Source organism: Ambystoma mexicanum, chromosome 8, assembly GCF_040938575.1.
Source record: "Ambystoma mexicanum isolate Mex_15411 chromosome 8, UKY_AmexF1_1, whole genome shotgun sequence".
NCBI classification, from domain to species: domain Eukaryota; kingdom Metazoa; phylum Chordata; class Amphibia; order Caudata; family Ambystomatidae; genus Ambystoma; species Ambystoma mexicanum.
Genome location: NC_090929.1, coordinates 1,466,955,682 through 1,466,973,217, shown reverse-complemented (window position 1 = coordinate 1,466,973,217; position 17,536 = coordinate 1,466,955,682). Strand labels below are relative to the sequence as shown.

The following is a 17,536-nucleotide window of genomic DNA, read 5'->3' as shown; positions in this document are numbered from 1 at the left end:
ACTCCACCATCATCCCTACCCTGAAGAAACCTTCTGCTAGCCCTCTTCTTGCTTCCAACTTCAGACCAATCTCCCTTCTCCCCTTCATCTCAAAGCTCCTTGAGCGCCTAGCCTACTCAACTCTCAGCTTTCGTATCCTCTCCCTCCTCCCCACCTCTGTCTGTTTTCCACCCTAAACACTCCACTGAAACTGCTCTCACTTATGTACTTAATTCTCTCCTCACTGCTCGCCACACCAAGCAATCCTCAATTTCTATCCTCCTTGACCTCTCTGTAGCTTTTGATACCATAGATCACCCCTTACTTCTTAGCACTCTGTCCTCTTCGGCTTCAAGGGCACTGTCCTCTCCTCTTACCTCTCCAATCGATCCTTTACTGTCTCCTTGTCATAAATCACCAAGGTATCTTATGAAAAGGATACGGTAACCAAAAAAGGATACAATTGGTAGGGCTCTTCTGGATTCTTGAATGCACATGGCTTGATAGTAGTGAAGCCAAATTAGACCTTCCAAATGATACAACTCTCTGACTAGTAAAACGGGCAGAGAGAGGGATCACTGGAAAGGGCGTGGGAGCATTATAGGAAGTCAGCCTAGGATAAATAAAGCATCATGAGAAGTTGTCCCAACTAAACTCTCACTGATAGCACAGCAATAGCACTAATTATAACACTAACCTGTAGGCTTAGAACTGGAATCTCCACCAACAAGTCTCAGAAGAAATCCAGTAAATGTTACAACGACAAAGGAGGGGAGGTTAGTAAGGGAGACTTATCCCGAACGGCACGAGGCTCACGCTAGATACTGGGTTGGTGCACCACAGGATAGCATCCAAAGTACTGTGCACAATCACCTTCCAATAAACAGTTGTTGATTATACTTCCTTTCCCACGTAGAACAGAAATGAAATTAGTCCACCTGCTATCTCATCACAGGTGCCAGGGATTCAATCCAAACGAAGCACAATTTGCGTGTGGAGTTCCACGTTTCAAATAGTTCAAAAAACTGCGTGCAGATTTACACATGACAAAAGTTCACGCAGCCTGAACAGCCACGCTTGCAAGTACAGTAGAATCGTGCTGTTTTACACGCAACATAAGTACATGCAACCAGGACCGCAGCGTGTAAAGAATAGAGTAGACCGCGTGTGATTTTACACGCGAACAGAAGTGCACGCAGCCAGACAGCCGTACCTGAAGAGTTCCAGAGTCCGCGTGGGGTTTTACCCGTGAACAAAGTACACGCAGCCAGGACAGCCGCGCTTGGAGAGTTCAGGAAGTCGCGTTGGTTTTACACGCGACAAACTTACACGCAGTCAGGAAAGCAGCATGCAAAGATATCAGGAACCCGCGTGTGAGAATACACGCGACTGAAGTGCACGCAGACAGTGCTGCCAAAACTCGCGTGTGAAGGAAGCCGTCTGATGGTCTTCTAATGGACGACTGCCGAAGATAGCGTGTAGAAATTTCACGTGAACAAAAACTGCTGTAACTTCTAGAAAGCAGCTCCAGGAGTTTGCGTGTGGAAGGAACACGCCGAAGAAATCCAAGGAAGTAACTGACGAGATGCGAGGACGCAGATCAAGAGTTCAGCTACCAAACGCCTTATTGGTTGAATCGGAAGCAGCGAGCAACGTCTCCACGCTGCTTATGAACTTACTGCAGTAACACACGTGACTACCCAGAATCACGTGAATTCAACGACGTGAATAATGCAAACGTCGTTTTCCCAGCAGTACATCAAACAACCTCCATTTAGAATAGAACGGTCTAGCAGTTCTATGAGCATAACCCGTTCTGCATGAAGATGGTTTTCCAGGTCCAGAGGTAATATGTCCAGCATGCATGACACTCCTGAGGCGGCCGCTCCTCCAACTTCCCCTTGAACTACAGTGTTCCCTGGGGATCCGTACTTTGGACCTTTTTTCTTTTCTCTTTATACCTCCCTTCTCGCCCCCGTCATCTGTTCCTTGGGCATCTCCCACCATTTCTACGCTAATGACACCCAACTCTTTCTCTCCTTCTCTTCTTTCACTCCCGACCTCCATCACACACTCTTCCTGCCTTACGGCCATAAAAAAACTGAATGTCATCCCATTTTCTTTACCTTAACACTGACAAGACTGAAGTGCTTTTCTTCCCTTCTAACACTCTTCCCCTCCCTCTTTTAATCCACCTTCCCCCTTCAAATCTCCACCTATGCCCGCAATCTCGGCATCTACATTGACTCCTCCCTCTCCTTCTCAACCACATCGCTCTAACCTCTAATGCCTGTCGGCATCACCTTCAAAATCCGCAAGATCTGCTCCTCTCACACCTTCCACGCTTCAAAACTAATCTCCTCCATTATCTTCTACTGCTCCTCTCTCCTCTTTGGACTCCCTGTCTCCCCTAAAATCCGTCTACCACTCCTCCATCTATCCGTACTCTTTTGTCTTGGCCCTCGAGATTCTATTTTTACCTCACTCTCTCAACTCGGCTGGCTTCCCTTCCTCTCGCAACTAAATTTTCAATTCCGTCTGTCTTGTCTACAGATCTCTCCATGATCTCGCCCCCCTTATCTCTCTTCCCTCCTCTCATTTTACTCTCCTTCCCACCCTCTTCGCTCAGCTGATCTCCACCTACTCACGGCACCCCCAGCCCCATGTGCTTCCTCACCCTTCCGCTCCTTTGAACTCTTGGGCCCCCCTTCACTTGAACTCCCTACCTCTTTCTATCCGCTCCTCCCCTACCTACTCGTCCTTCCGCTACTCTCTGAAAGCCCTTCTTCTCCACTCCCCTCCCTTACTCTCCTTCCCTACCTCTCTTCCCCCCCAAATCCCCTGCCACGCTTCCCTTCCCTCCTTCACTCTCCTCCCGCTGACCTCAAATCTGACATTGAAACCACCAGGGGGCGTAGGAAGTCACCAGGGGGCTTCCCCTTCCCTGCCCTCCCCTCCCCCCCCTCCTTCCCCCTTCCTCCCCTCCTGCTGACCTCAAATAAGACATTGAATCCTTCATTACCTACCTCCTCTCCAGTCTCCCTCTCTTCCCCTTCTTTAAGTAAATTGTTCTGCATACTGTACACTGGTTTGTTTCATGTTTGTAAATATGCTTCATTGTACCTTGTTATACTGTAAAGCGCTTTGGATTTAAGTGCTATATAAACTCAATAAACATAAACTGGATGGGTGATGCTGTTTGGCTTCCCGATTATGTCCTGCATTTTGAATGCCTCAGGGTTGATAAAGCATGCAGGAATGTCCAATACGGACTCTGATGTTTGGCTCATCCCACAAGATCTGTTTGTAAGGGTTTGTCCACCCTCAGCTCCCTAGTCACTGTCCCTAGTCTCATTTTCCTTTCCCCTCCATCACATAGGTCACTCATCCACACAACCTCTGTATATTGTGTATATTATAAAGGCACTCTTCCTAGTAGAGTGGCTCATTCATCTGTAATGTATCTTTGTAAGTCATTTGATAGAAATGACATCAATATCGCTTGATAAAATGCAAGCCTTAAATAGGACTCCAAGAGATATAAACCCTAAAGATATGGCTGGATTAAGGAAAAGGTAAGGTGGTTGTATCTTTCTGTATTGTCTTTGTCGATTGTTTAAAAGCCAGGCGAGACGCTGCTGAAGATGCTGTTCTAGTAATCGAGCACAGACAAAATCACAGTTTGTACCACCTGGAGCCAATAAGTGGGTTAAGTTCTCAGGCTCATCCAGTTCAGACTCTTTGGGGGACGACCCTTGGCAATGGAATCAATTCAACCAAACGGCTAACAACTGGTCACAAAGGCCTTTTTTTGTTCAGTGCGGGCACAAGAGGAAGACAATGGGGGGTGGGGGGGAACCCTGCCAACAGGAATGTACTGGAACCCAGGACCAAGAGGATACGGCCTATACAGGGGCAGGTGTAGATGGTAAATGAAGATGAAGAAATTCCAGTATTCAACCCATCTAACATTCCCCTCACTGATAAAGATATATCCGTATTATCGAAAGAACAATCATTTGTCCCTACAAACACAACTAATTGGTAGACAGTGGAATCAGAGATTAGGAATTTTTTCAGAAAAGTGAGACTAAGTCTTTTAAAAATCATGAAGACCCAATAGAGGAGGAAGATACAGGCTTGGGCCCCAAATCCTCATTTACCCCAACAGAAAGTCAAATGCCTAAGGAAGGATTCACTTTTGAGAGATGTGTTCTAAAAGATTAAAAAGTCCAAGTTTAGACACATCCTCACAAATCACAAAAGACAGGCACTCGAGTCTAAGTTTTAACCAAGAAATTATAATAGACCGCGGTCAAAGGAGGCTGTATTGTAGTTCAAAACGAGAAACAATACCTCAAGATGGCTATGGCCCTTCTCAATCAGAGAGAACATTATCTTCCTTTAGACAAGGATCCCATCCCTGCAATAAAACGGCTTATACAGAAAAGCACCCAACTGGGAAGAGAAAGGGAGTAGATTACATAAAGATAATGAGTTCCTTAACAGCCCAGGCAGAGAATCTTTGCCGTACCTAAGATGCACACAAAACCCACCAGATCCACCAGGTCGCCCTATAGTTTCTGGATGCGGTTTCATTTTGGAACCGGTCAATAAATTCATTGACTTAAACCTGTGAGCTCTTTAGCACAGTCCTATCTGCGAGACATAATTGCAACCATTGTGTGCTTTGAGGGAGAACCGTTTAATATGGCCGAAGAATTCCTGGTCTCTATGCACGTAACCGCGCTTTACAGGAGTATACCACAATACTCGGCATTGGAATGCCTAGAGGGGCAATTGAATAGTTATGAATTACAAAAAAAAGTAACCACTGAATTCATAATAGATCTATTCCATACGGTACTCACAAGAAATTTCTGTAAGTTCGACAATAAATTTTGCCCCTAGCCTTGCTATCTACATGGCATGCTTTGAGGAGAGCCACATCTTCGCAATTGATGATCCCTACGCAAACCATATTCACAAATGGAAATGGTTCATAGATGACATCATCTTCATCTGGAAAGGAAGCCAGGCAAATCTGGCACAGTTCTTCCTGCGGGACAAAACTGGGACCTTCGGATTAAATTCACTATGAACATGACTGACAACGAAATCTATTTCTTGGATCTATGTATTGTAAGCGATAATGGCCATTTGAAATGCACACTAGTAAAAAAAAATAAAAAAATGAAAAAACACAGATAGGAATAATTTATTGTTGTACGATAGTTTTCACCCCTTAACTTTGAAACAAAACCTACCGTATGGCCAGTATGAAAGGGTACGACGAAATTGCACATCAGTAAATGACTACTTGGTACACGCAGAAACCTTGACGAACAGGCTAAGCTCTAGGGACTATCCCAAAGAATTGCTTAAGCAATAAAAAAAGGGCAGGATTCACCCCTTAAGTTCTTTTGATGCCCAAGACAGGAACAACAAAGTGACCAACAAATTCCATGTGTCACTACTTATTGCCAGAATAATCAACAGATCAAAATGGTTATCAAGAATTTCTGGCCTCTGGTCAAACCCTACTGGATGAACCCCTCCCAAGAATGGCACTCAAACGATCTAAAAACTTGAGGGAACATCTAACCCACGCCCAATTTCAAAAACTGGTGAAAACATCACTGTGTGCCACCATCCAGATGGGGTGTGCACAACATGCAGATTTACCCCCAAAATTACCTCCTTTACAGCAGAAGTTAAAGTTTGCATGTTAAAACACTTTACAAATTGCAAAATATCAAATGTCATATACTGCATACAGTGTCCCTGCGGGATGAAATACATTGGACAATCATAAAGACCAGTATTGAAAAGAATAGGTGAACACCGGTCACGCATCAGGTGCAAAACAGTTACAGCCCCACTAGTTTTCCATTACATCAGTATGCAGCACACATCTGACGATATGGTATGGTGGGTAATTGATTGTGTAAGAAATTCTGCCAATACCACCAGGGCGCTCCTACACAAGCAATCTTGGTGGATACACAAATTGGGGACCAGTGCGACGGGGCTAAATGAGGAATTATTTTTCAATTGACTAGTCGAAGTGCATTGAGGAACAGTTTGAAGTTTGAGCTTGTAAACACTAGGTATTGGTCCTTGGGCAAATTGCCATGATGGCCATGAACAAATGCAAGTCCCAACAGGGACTTTCGATGCAGATTCCCACACTTACCCATGCAACATCACACTCCTCCTCCCACTAACAATTCAGAGCTGTGAATATGGCATTTTATTCGGTGCAAATGGTGCTTGCACGCAACAGTGAGCATCAGGTGCTGGATATGTCCATTACTTTTCAACAGCTACTTACAGAAGTGGCGTTGGATGCACCAGGAAACATTCAGAGTGTCAGCAGACCCAAGTGGAATGGAGCATTTACAAAGTAATTGTAACTAAGACACCATGGCTTTTGAGGCCGCAAGCAGCATGTGACGTGTCATAGGAAATATGGTTATTCACAACATAATCTCCCACATTGAGACACAAATGTGGCGCCTCACTCAATAATAAAATAAGAGGCGCGAGTTGCCAAGCAACGGCTAGCTTCAGCTGGGACATGCATGCGCAGTAGTAAGGTTGCCAAGGGCAACAAGTCACCTTTTTCTAGATAAATCTGATTCATACGGCGTAGGACAGCGCTGCTGCAGAAAAGTAAATCGGAGGAACGCAAGTAAGAAAACAGAGTGGTGATTGTTGTTTAGGGACAGATCTTGGGGGTAAGGCAAATCCCATTATGAGTAGAAGCGCTGAGTTAGTTAGTGCTCCTTCTGCCTTGTCCTTTCAGAATCCCCCAGAGTCAACAGGAGCGCTGGGCAGCGAGCACTAGAGTCTGAACTAAAAGCAGTCAAATACCCTGCTGCACAAAACAAACACATCTGAACTATCTGCAGGTAGGTCGTCTCTAGCTTTATAAAGGATGTCATAAAGCAGCCTTTACTTCAGCAGGCACGAGTCCCAGGTGGAGGCCTTTTTTACAACCGACAAAAAAACTAATATGAAGCATGAACATAGGCTTTGTTGGCTGGTTTATATACCGGTATCTCATTGCCAGTGGACTTATAACTGTTTATCTTGTAGGTAGAGGAAAAGGCAGCCAGGCTTTAAATGTGCCGTCAGGAAGATCGAACAGCAGATACTCCATGCAACATGAAGACCCCCCCACCCCACATATTCAGAGGGACCCCACATTGGTTAAGGAGTTGTAGCTATAGGTGATTAACAAATGCCTGCAGCCCAAAACATTTTGAATATTTTTTTTTTATTAAAAAGAATATTTACAAAAAACATTTTGATCTATTGGACAGAATTCTACTTACACTAAACAATTCACTCAACAGGGTGTACACCATAGACTGGAAACGTGAGTCCTTCTAAACAATACTCCTTGGAGACTACTTTGAACAGAGCAAGGTTAGTACTTGAGAAACTAGATCAGCGTTCCAAGAAGCTCTGATTCACTGACTCTAACAGTCGTTTTTTTAAATATTTGTAGAAAACACGCTCATACACATCTGTTGTTGCCTTTCAGGGTCTCCATAGAAGCAAGGTCCTGAAGAAGGTGGCTTAGTGACAGCTCCACCGAAACGTCACTTAATTGGCGTAGGAACAGATTTAAGTGAAATTGTTTTCCATAGGAGACGTAGACCTGAATGCAAACAATAGAGCTTATATGGGTGTTTAAGTGGGTGTTAGTTCACGTGGTGAAGATGGCTGCAGTAATAGCAGCGAATAGTTACAACAGCAGTGAGGGTTAGGACTCTCAGCAGAAGTGGTGTGCAATTCGTGTATATATATATATATATTATGTATGATGTTCACTTGTCTATGTAATGTGTAAGTAAAAAAATGAATGCAGCAAATAACGACAAACAAAAAGTAAAGAATGAGAAAATGAAATGTTAAAGGGAAGAGAAAAGAATTCTGTGACAAAATAAATATTGCAGAATGCTGATAAAATAATTTGAATATTCGTCCTTATTGGCTATCTAAAGTGAATCATGAGATCTATTTTTGGAATTTAGTGCTAGTAAATAAACCAAATTGTGTAAATTGAAAAAGATTTGTGGAGGTACGGTTGTGTGAATATATAGAAGATGCTGTGCTTTACTTTCAGTTAATGGATTTTTCCTAAAGTATTGACAAACTGCATTTGTCCTACGTTGTGTTTAATGAGCAATGCATTGAGTTGTTTCCTCCGTTCTTTTTTCCTTCTGCAGGAGAGGCACCGTGGTGAACAGTGCACCTTTGGTCTTTCTGGCTGGTGCTCTGATGGGATTTAGTCGCATTCTTGAATCCCCAGAAATGATTATTGTTGGACGGTTCATCACTGGGATTCACTCGGGTAAAGTTTTTTTATTTGTGAATGTTTGTTCTTTCTGGCTTTCATAAGTAACGTGATACATGCATACCAGTTGCTTCAGAGCACTGGGAGGTAGGGAGAGGAAGTATCAGAAGGCATAGGATAAAAGAAAGGAAGAGGTGGGATATTATTCACAAACTGTGGTATTGAAGTATTATTGGTGATTGCCTGATCGGGGATGGTGATCAAGGCATGAAGGCACTTTTTAGATGAATAACGTTTTCAGTGAAATGCACTTTCACGGGAAGAGTGTTCCACAATTCAGGTCCTACTACGCCAAGAGTTTTGCTTCCTGTCCTGTTGCCTCTATATGAACGTTTGATTGGTTTCTGATGCAGAACAAACCTCCCTTTGCAGCATTTAGAGGTTGAATCTTTTTAGTAAGTAATTACAGGCACCATTCCAGAAGGTTCTTCAACAAGTTCTTACCTCTGTCCTTTGTGATTCAGCCAGTGGTCAACCCACTTACCCCAGAATTGATTGTACTGCTCTGTTTTAGAACTACTGCATTAGTTTACCTTTTTTGTAAAAAAAAATGTTTAATGTTTTTAAGGATGTCCAACGTAGATAGTATTGCTGTAGACTCTGAGAATGCCAGTACTTGGCTGTGCAATGTTCCTGCTTCGAGTGTAGGGTGTGAAACTCTTGCTATTGTCCATCTTGCTTCCGAGCTAGCTTTGAGCCTTCTAAATCCCATACTTTCCTGCATGCATACACTTAACATATACTTATACTTCTATTTTCAATTGTTTTATATGTTCTATGTGCAATAATGTTCTGTCCATGTAGAGTCGCTCCCCCAACACAGGTGGCACAAACTATCCCCCTATTGTATTTTTCTTCTCAACTAATCGTGCCCTTCTACATGTAGCTGTGATTTAGAGCAGTAGAAAATAATCCTTTTTTTTAAATATTTAAACTGAACATAAAACCACTCCTTTTACTTTTCTAGTTAAACTCTTCTCACAGTTTATCAAATCCACTTTGATGCAATTAATGTATGTGCCAACCAAAAGGCTTATTAGTAATCCTCTTTTGAGTGCACAGTTCTTTAATGGTCTCATGAAGCCCCCAAAGCATTCAATAAGGTTGGGGGATGGGAGAGCGACAAAAGATAAAATTTCCTCAATTTAAGGGGTTCATAACCTTTGATGCGGCAACTGTACTGCACAGGATTGCTCGTGTTTAACCATTTACTCGATTCCTGGGAAACGACGACTAAAAACCCTACTACAAATATATTAGAGTTTTGGGGCTCATTTGAACTTCTCCCTGGCACCCTGATGGGTGAAATTAATCTCTTCAAATAATGATGGGCTTGCTCCTGAACTCCCATGTGGTTCTGTACGGACTGCACACAGGATGGCTTATAAAGTAGCCTCCATCGGAAACCTTAAACCTATGCCAGTCTTAAAAAATAAAATAAAAATAAAATCCTGCTGAAAAGTTTGGGTGAGGAATTAAATTGAAAATGATTAGTGGATAGCTTAAATACAAATCACAGTAATCTGCCGTAGTGCCCAGACTAGTGAGGATCTTTCCCTTGTATCTAAAACCTTGCATTTTCAAGCTAGGACTTTAAATTCACAATTCCCTAGTATTTGTTGTTAAAAATTGTCATAAATGTGGTCCTTCAATTGATAAATTATTTGTGAATTGAAAAGCCTTTTTTTATAAAATGAGAATAATAAGTGGATCCGCTTTTTGTCCTATATCTATTTTTTATATGCAATATTACAGTTTGCCCCCTTTATTAAAGCCAATTTTAAAGTGTTAAAAAATGTAGCATATTTTCCAGCCAATTTAGCCTAACATTGCTACTTCACTCTCCTGTATGTTCCTCAGAATCCTTTTTAGTTACTTTCTGTAGAAGTAGAAATGCAAAACTGAACATCAGTGCCCGCTGCTTAAGTTAAGGGCCAGAGCAAAGTGAGGGTCCCTTAATGCAGGTGGCAATGCTGTTACTGAGAGGGTCCGGGCACCGCTGATGGGCATATATAGCCTTTAGCACCCATGAGTAACTACAAGCGGGCGCTAAAGGCAAGTTAATTTTTTTATTTTTAAAGGGAAAACCTACCTTTACTCTGTTTTTTGATGCCTCGTCTGGACAGGAGTCGGTCTTCAGTGTTGATTCTGAATAAACACTGTTGACCGACTCCTGTCCCTGACGTGGCATCGCAGGACTGAGTAAAGGTACCTTTCTTTCCTTTTTAATGTAACCTTTAGCACGAAGTGTAGTTATTGGCGTGCCCTAACGTCGATAGGTGGGAGGGAGCAAGGCAGTCGCAGGGTGAGGGGCGAACAGGTGTGTGGGAGCTTGGACCACAGGCCCATACCAAAGGATTTAGCCCACTTTCTGAGCTCCCTGATTTGCTGGCGCCCGTGCCCACGGTGCTAATGAAGAAAATCCAGTTAACAAGCCTACATGTCGCATTATCAAGCAAAGTAGGCTTTACTCGGCTGGATTTTAGTCTATCCATGGATGTTGAATTTAGGGATGGACTTTAACACAGGGATCGGGTTTTAAATGGTTATTGCTATGAATTTGAAATTTCTTAAAGTGAAGTGTTTTTTGATTTCCAATTGCACAAATTCTCCCTAGCCCATTTCCTTTGCTTTCTGACATATGTTAAGTCCGATGTGGGATCATCTGTGGTCCTAAATTCTTAATGTTCACTTTTTATTAAAGCACCATTCACTAAGAAAGTTGCAAAGAAAAGAATGGTAATGGCGAGTCGTGCTTTCCCTCCTAGTGTGAAATTATGCAGCCAGTTAATGTAAAAATAGATCAATTGTATAAATGGTTCATCTGTAGGTGATTTTATTTCACGTAAAGTCAGCCAGCTGTGTTTCGACCTTAGTCGGCCTCCAGGCTGACACCAAAAACCATAAAATCAAACATTGAATTGATATATACATAAGAAGCATAACATTGTTGTGTTAGAGGTCAAAGTAAAATGCTAAGAGAAATAAAAATTGCATAGGTATTTGTTACAGGCACAAATATAAAAACAAGGTGAGTGATAAAATAATGAAATGGTTGAGTATTACATAACCAGGACTGAGTTGATGGTGGAGGGTTATGCGGAAGCAGGAAAACGGACAAAAACACATTGTCACAAATACACACGGCGAGTTCTCTTGGCATAAGTGGTTGCCTCAGTTTGTGTATGATGCCCTTCACCCACACATGGCCATTGAGTCATTGAAAACCATACGTTAATACTGAGTGTATTGGCTGTGACTGGCGCCTGAAAGTATGAGAGGGTAAAAAGGTCCATGTCCCTCATGCGATATTGGCCACTGGGTGATTGATATGTTTCTGGAAGCTGAACCAAGGAAGTGACTTGCCCGTGACTGGCGCTCAATAAGTATGTGAAGTGAAGTGAAACCTATAAGCCATAGGGTTTCCAAAATCGTCGATTATCAACTGCACCATTGGTAATTTCCTATAGTGCATCATACATGCCTCTTGTGCCATTCACCATATTGCGTGATCACCACGTAGGTGTGGTTGTCCAGAAAAGTTAAATGGACTCAGCCTAAAGGTTCCACATGTGGGATGCTAACCCGTTGGAATGCAAGTTGTTTTTTAGCAGTGACCTGTATTAAATTAGCTCTTCCGTATGTAATGATAACAACAAATATGGTCGCCGCAAAAAATAAAGGGTTTGGCCTACCAGAATAGAGCATAATGGTTAATTGCGTTGCTCTCTTGAATACATTCTCTGAAGCGTTTAATGGTAAAGGGTTGGCTCTCATCAGACTTATCTGTGAACCTAAGTCAAATCCGTGAGCTCTAGAGCCCTGTGTAAACTGTTAGTGATATGACTGTGTAGTAGAAATGTAATCTTACTAGTGGCTGGCGCGTTCCGTCAAAGATTGTACGCTAGGCGTACATATAGATCTAGGGAAGAATCCCAGATCCCCTTATCCCTTGCTGATTGCCTGCAAGTAGATATAAGATACTACGTGAGCAAGCTGGACCCAGTTCTATTCTCAATGCAAGCATTGCATCAGATATTGGGTTCCTTGTATGGTTTCCCAACGTGTAAAGTGGATACACTATTCCTCGGGTTAGTCCCGAATGCGCTGCGTGTTGCCCAGGGACTTCCCGCCATATTAGTTGTCAGTAACGCGGTCTAGACCGTTGCACGTGACAGCGCATGACGTCATCGATAATGTGCACGCATTATGTATTGAAGGATATTATGACCTATTTTATATTGTCATTTTTTTATGGCACACAACACTGCTATGCTTGTGTATATATCCATTCAATACAATTTATGTTTTTTGGTGTCCGCCTTGAGGATGACTAAGTTCGAAACGTGTCGGCTGACTTTACGTGAAATAAAATCACATACACATGAAACATTGATACAAGTCTATTTTAAGACTAACTGGCTGCAAAATTTCACACTAGGAGGGAAAGCGCGACTCGGGAATACCATTGTTTTCTTTGTCCTATTCATTGAAGGCCTTTATGGGTAGGCCCTGGGCAATTGGCGATGCTGCACCCCATTTTTTATTTTCAGAGTGGTCATACCGCACTCGCACAAGTAGGAACCCTTCCACACTAAGAAAGGTAGTCACTTTTTTGCTGTCATTAGAAAGTATCTGCTACAGCAGTTTCACGCCAACAATATTGCATACTAGTCACCATTGCCAGGGTGTTTGGTAGGAAGCTGTAGGAGAGCAGATGCAACTCCATCATTAAAGGTGTTAAGTAGAAGCTTGTAGGCCAAAAGAGATCAATCAGTCATGATCTTTGATTCACCACAAAACTAATGGTTTCAATCTGGGTTTAATAAAGTAGGTCTATTACCTTCCATAAAGGAATCTATAGCCCAAACTTTTCTACAGTAAACCACTAGATAGATGCCCCTTGTGTTTGACGCCAGCCAACAAAATGTTCCCTGAATACTAAATCCAACTAGTTCTAGTCCTTCAAGGCCCTGAAATCGCTGTGGTTTAGGGAATCTCAACAATGGACATGATTTCCTCCATTTTTGGCTACTTTTCCTTCCATCTCCCTTGCTTTCTATTTTCGTTATCTAAGAAGACTCATGCTCTTTTAGGGTACGCTGTATCTGTGTATGCGCTTGGTTGTATATAGTATGAACCCAGCTGTAAACCCAGTGAATCCAGTAGCAGGGTAGAATAATATGGATCGAAGAAGGATGCACTTTTCAGAGTACCCTTTCAAGGACCGCAGGGAGTGTTACAGGAGCGATGGGCTCTGCTTTGGGGAATGAAAGCCGGGCCCAGAGTTTAATGTGTTGGGGATTCCTAGGCGAGGCTGTGTTCCTTCCCACTGAAGATGTTGTATCCCTGTGATTTTATTTTTCACACACTCTGACCTCGGTAACTGCACATTGTCCCTTCATCCACATCAGCATGTTTCTCATTTACAGCCTTCTGGTATGGCAGAGGTTGTAAAGTGTTTCCTTTTTAATACTCCTCGGTAACCCCAAAAGTGTCAAGTTATAAAGCATTTCCCCATCCCAGATCAAGGTATATTGGCTTCATAAAACTACTGATTTCATTTAATCGGTGTGTTCTGCTACAGAAGTCATTTACACCTATTAGTTTGATATATATGAAGGAACACGCCCATCAAGTAAAGAAGGACTTGGTGTATTGGGGCATCCAGTGGGTCAGAAAAAGGCTCTCGCATCTCTAAACGGGCCCAAAACATATCAGCACAGGCCTCACTTGTTTTTATATGCAGAAAATATAGAAGGGAAATAATTGAGGTAGCATTTCTCCAGACATCCCTGTCAACAAGAGGAGACGCCTGTAAAATCATACAAGCTCCAACATCCGCATCAGCTCTAGTGCACTGTACAACTTAATGAATTAATCCTATTTTAGCAAGACACAAGTGGAATGGGCCATTTATCTCTCAATGAGTGGATGAAGGTTTTATTCCTTGCATTTATTAAACCCAACATAATACAAATTGTTTGCCAAACGTGGCCGATTGCTCCAGCGATAAGGATGCCCTCTGCTGCACCATGTTGATGATCCCCATTGAATGGCAAGCAATTATGAAGTTGTATCTTTGAGTTGTCAGTGTTGGGATGACACATCTAGGTAAAAAATGGTGCTTCCCTGAGAGTCTGACATGTATCTTTTATTGGGGGAAAAAATACAAGATATTTTTTTTAAAGTATATCCATAATGCTTTTCTCGGGCTTTGAATTGGAGTTTAACTTCCAGGGATGCCCGCTAGGTAGCACTATGACATGGTTGGCTTGTTAGCTGTAATGACATAGTATGGACTCATCAAATTTGACATTTCCACATCTCTCGAAATACATATCAGTGTTTATCTTGTCACAAACTACTTGGCTTTGGTCCTTAAAGGACACCAATAGGTGTGCCTATTGACTAACTCACTGATACCGATTGTATTTCCTATGTAGGCATGGACCTTTAGCTCTGCTCCTTTACCCAAATTAGGCCCACCTCAAAAATTAGCAAGTGCATCTTTTGTGCATAAAGCAAGATTATTGTAAAATGGAGGGGTGGGGGGCTTAGATGACATCTCAAACTAACCCTGGTCTCCCTGAACCACACAAAGAACATATATTATATGCAGTTTACAACAGTTAATACACTCCCCAGATAGCGTTCCAAAGGTTGTATACGAATTGTTCGTATTACAACTGTTCGAATGACAATTGACCTTTTCACAATTGACCGAATTGTGAAGGTCAATTGTAACATATATGCGGGGGGAATCCCCCCACCCAAGCCCGCCCAAAATCCCATATATATATAGATATATATATATCAATTGTGACCCTTTAAATTCGGTCAATTGTTCATTCGAACAATTGTAAATGACCAATTTCGGTAATACCGATACAAAGGCATCCCCCAAACGTGATTGGTTGCCCTGTACAGAGAAATCTAAAACCCACACAGTACATTGGACAGAGACATTATAACACAATCCCCATAAACTTATAATTACAAGGTTTACATTTTCAACACACCCCTTCCCCAAAAGCCTCTCTATATTTGCTGGCAGCCTTGCCTCTTAGTTACAAAATAACAGAATTCTTGTTATGCACACAGACCTACCCGAAAAATACCGAAGTACATGAAGACGAGAGAAAGATATGAATATTCCCTTTGACTTATTTTTTGTTTGTTAACCACATTGCCCAGACCTGTCCATTGTCTGATTTCTATGACTTCTACGTGGCTGACCTTTTCCTATTCACAGGAGATTCACCCACTCTCTAACACCACAATCGTTCTCCTAAAATGTATTACTACTGGTCTCCGCAAGTGCCCCAGGAGAGCCACCTGCTTCAAACAACCCCATGAATTCACAAGGTGTCTATCTCTTACAACAATGAGCTCTCCAGTTCACCAGAGATAATTTCTTCCCTTGCCCTCCAGCACTTGAGCCATCTGCAAACTGACCGCAACCCCCCTGTTGACCAGCTTACGAATCCTGTTCCCTTACTGCTGATGGCCCTTTGCAAACCTTTGCCATGGCAAAAACACGATTGTGACTGATCCAGAATGCGGAGACCATGATACACAGACCAAACCCACCTCATATATTTCATGTCTATTAATACATTAAAAAAACACTTTCCATACATGTGCACCATTGTGTGCATTTTATACCCATTATGATCTCCTCTCATGACCACCATTCATACAGTTGAACTCCATGTGCACATTTACCAGAGTGTGGAGGGGACCACAGTGTGACAATGTTTCATTGTTTCTGTGCGCATGCAAATCTACAAATGTATCACCTCTACACAAAATAACACACAGTAACCTAAATGTAACACTTATCCCATTTACCATGAATATTGTAATATTTGTAGCAATTTGTGGAAGTGACAGAAATGATGACGTGTCCACCCCCCCTCCCCCCAGTCAGTCTTATGGCATGCGAAGTTTGAATTTTTCCAATTTTCCAACACCTACTTAAAGAAAACTGGTATAATCCTCACTTGATTTTGAACTTGTGAATTGCATGCTGCAAGCCACGCCTCTGTTAAGCAATATGCAGTGTTAACAGTTTCTTAAACTGCTAGACCTATGACTGTGCGTGTCTCGTGCATCTTTACCAGCTCTTTAAGTTGGACACATTTGGACGTGATAAAAAGCAAGTGCAATAGACTGCCATTTTAATTAATGATGTGGCTTTGCAGAAACAGAAGTGGTTCAAACTAGTCCAACTGACTTTCCAATAGGCTCCACCTAACCTATACCAAATCAAGAACCGATTAGCACAAACCATCTCAACAAATGATCATAGTTGGAAACTACCTATCTGATTAGTTGGATATATAAATGTCCCTTTCACCCCCTGCTCGCTTACAAGAGCCTAACCATGACCCAGAGGCAAGTCACAATACACATCTGGGGCTGTGGCCGGCTTTTTGGTAGAAAATAATTCAATTTCTCACTCTGAGCTTCAGAGGGGTGGCTCTCTTTGCTTTATGGCAAGTGACCCCCTCCACCTTTGACCACTTGACAGTTTTTCTATTAGTCAGTAAGTTGTCATGTGCCTAAACCAGCAGAACCCCTAGAAACCAATTATTTTACCCTATTGTAAATTATCAACATCAAAATGTGTGGGGATATTTAATCACTTTAATCAATAAAAGACCACCCGTTTACACTTGCAATCTAGTGCTTCTTTATTCTCCTAAAATAGGAACACAAAATGTTTTCACACTTCCATTTCGCATTTTAAATAGAATCTTGTAGAGATTGAGTATTAACCATAGAATAGTCCAACAGTTAGCAATGTCCACTATAAGCAATAGTGTGCATGCATGCAACCCTACCCTCCTTTTCACATTCTAAAGCCTACAGCCAACCGTCAATGTACACAGCCGTCTGAAATTTGACATGACTATCGGGAAAGCTGAGCCAGTTGTGATGGCGCTTCAGCCTGTGCAAACCTATAACGCCTATGAAAAAACCCAGGCTACTTAAAGGCAACGTTTTGAAAACCATCAAAATCGTGGTTCAAAGAAGTACAGAAAAAAGAAAACCTACATCCACCAGCAGGAACCCTCTCCCATCCACCAGATGCAGTTATGGTGCAGCATGTGCTGACCAAAAGGAGTACAAGGGGAAACCCAGGTTTTGAAGTGCACTGTGCCCAACTGCTTACCACCACTT

At 42.3% G+C, this 17,536-nt stretch overlaps 1 protein-coding gene across 1 annotated transcript in view; it reads left to right on the top strand.

The window, feature by feature from the left end:
* The window catches only part of LOC138473115 (solute carrier family 2, facilitated glucose transporter member 9-like), a 369,925-nt gene that overhangs the window by 146,750 nt on the left and 205,639 nt on the right, over positions 1 to 17,536 (top strand). The window contains exon 4 of the mRNA XM_069611639.1: positions 8,220 to 8,344. Coding sequence (XP_069467740.1) covers positions 8,220 to 8,344 — 125 coding nt within the window. The remainder of the gene's footprint in view (positions 1 to 8,219; positions 8,345 to 17,536) is intronic.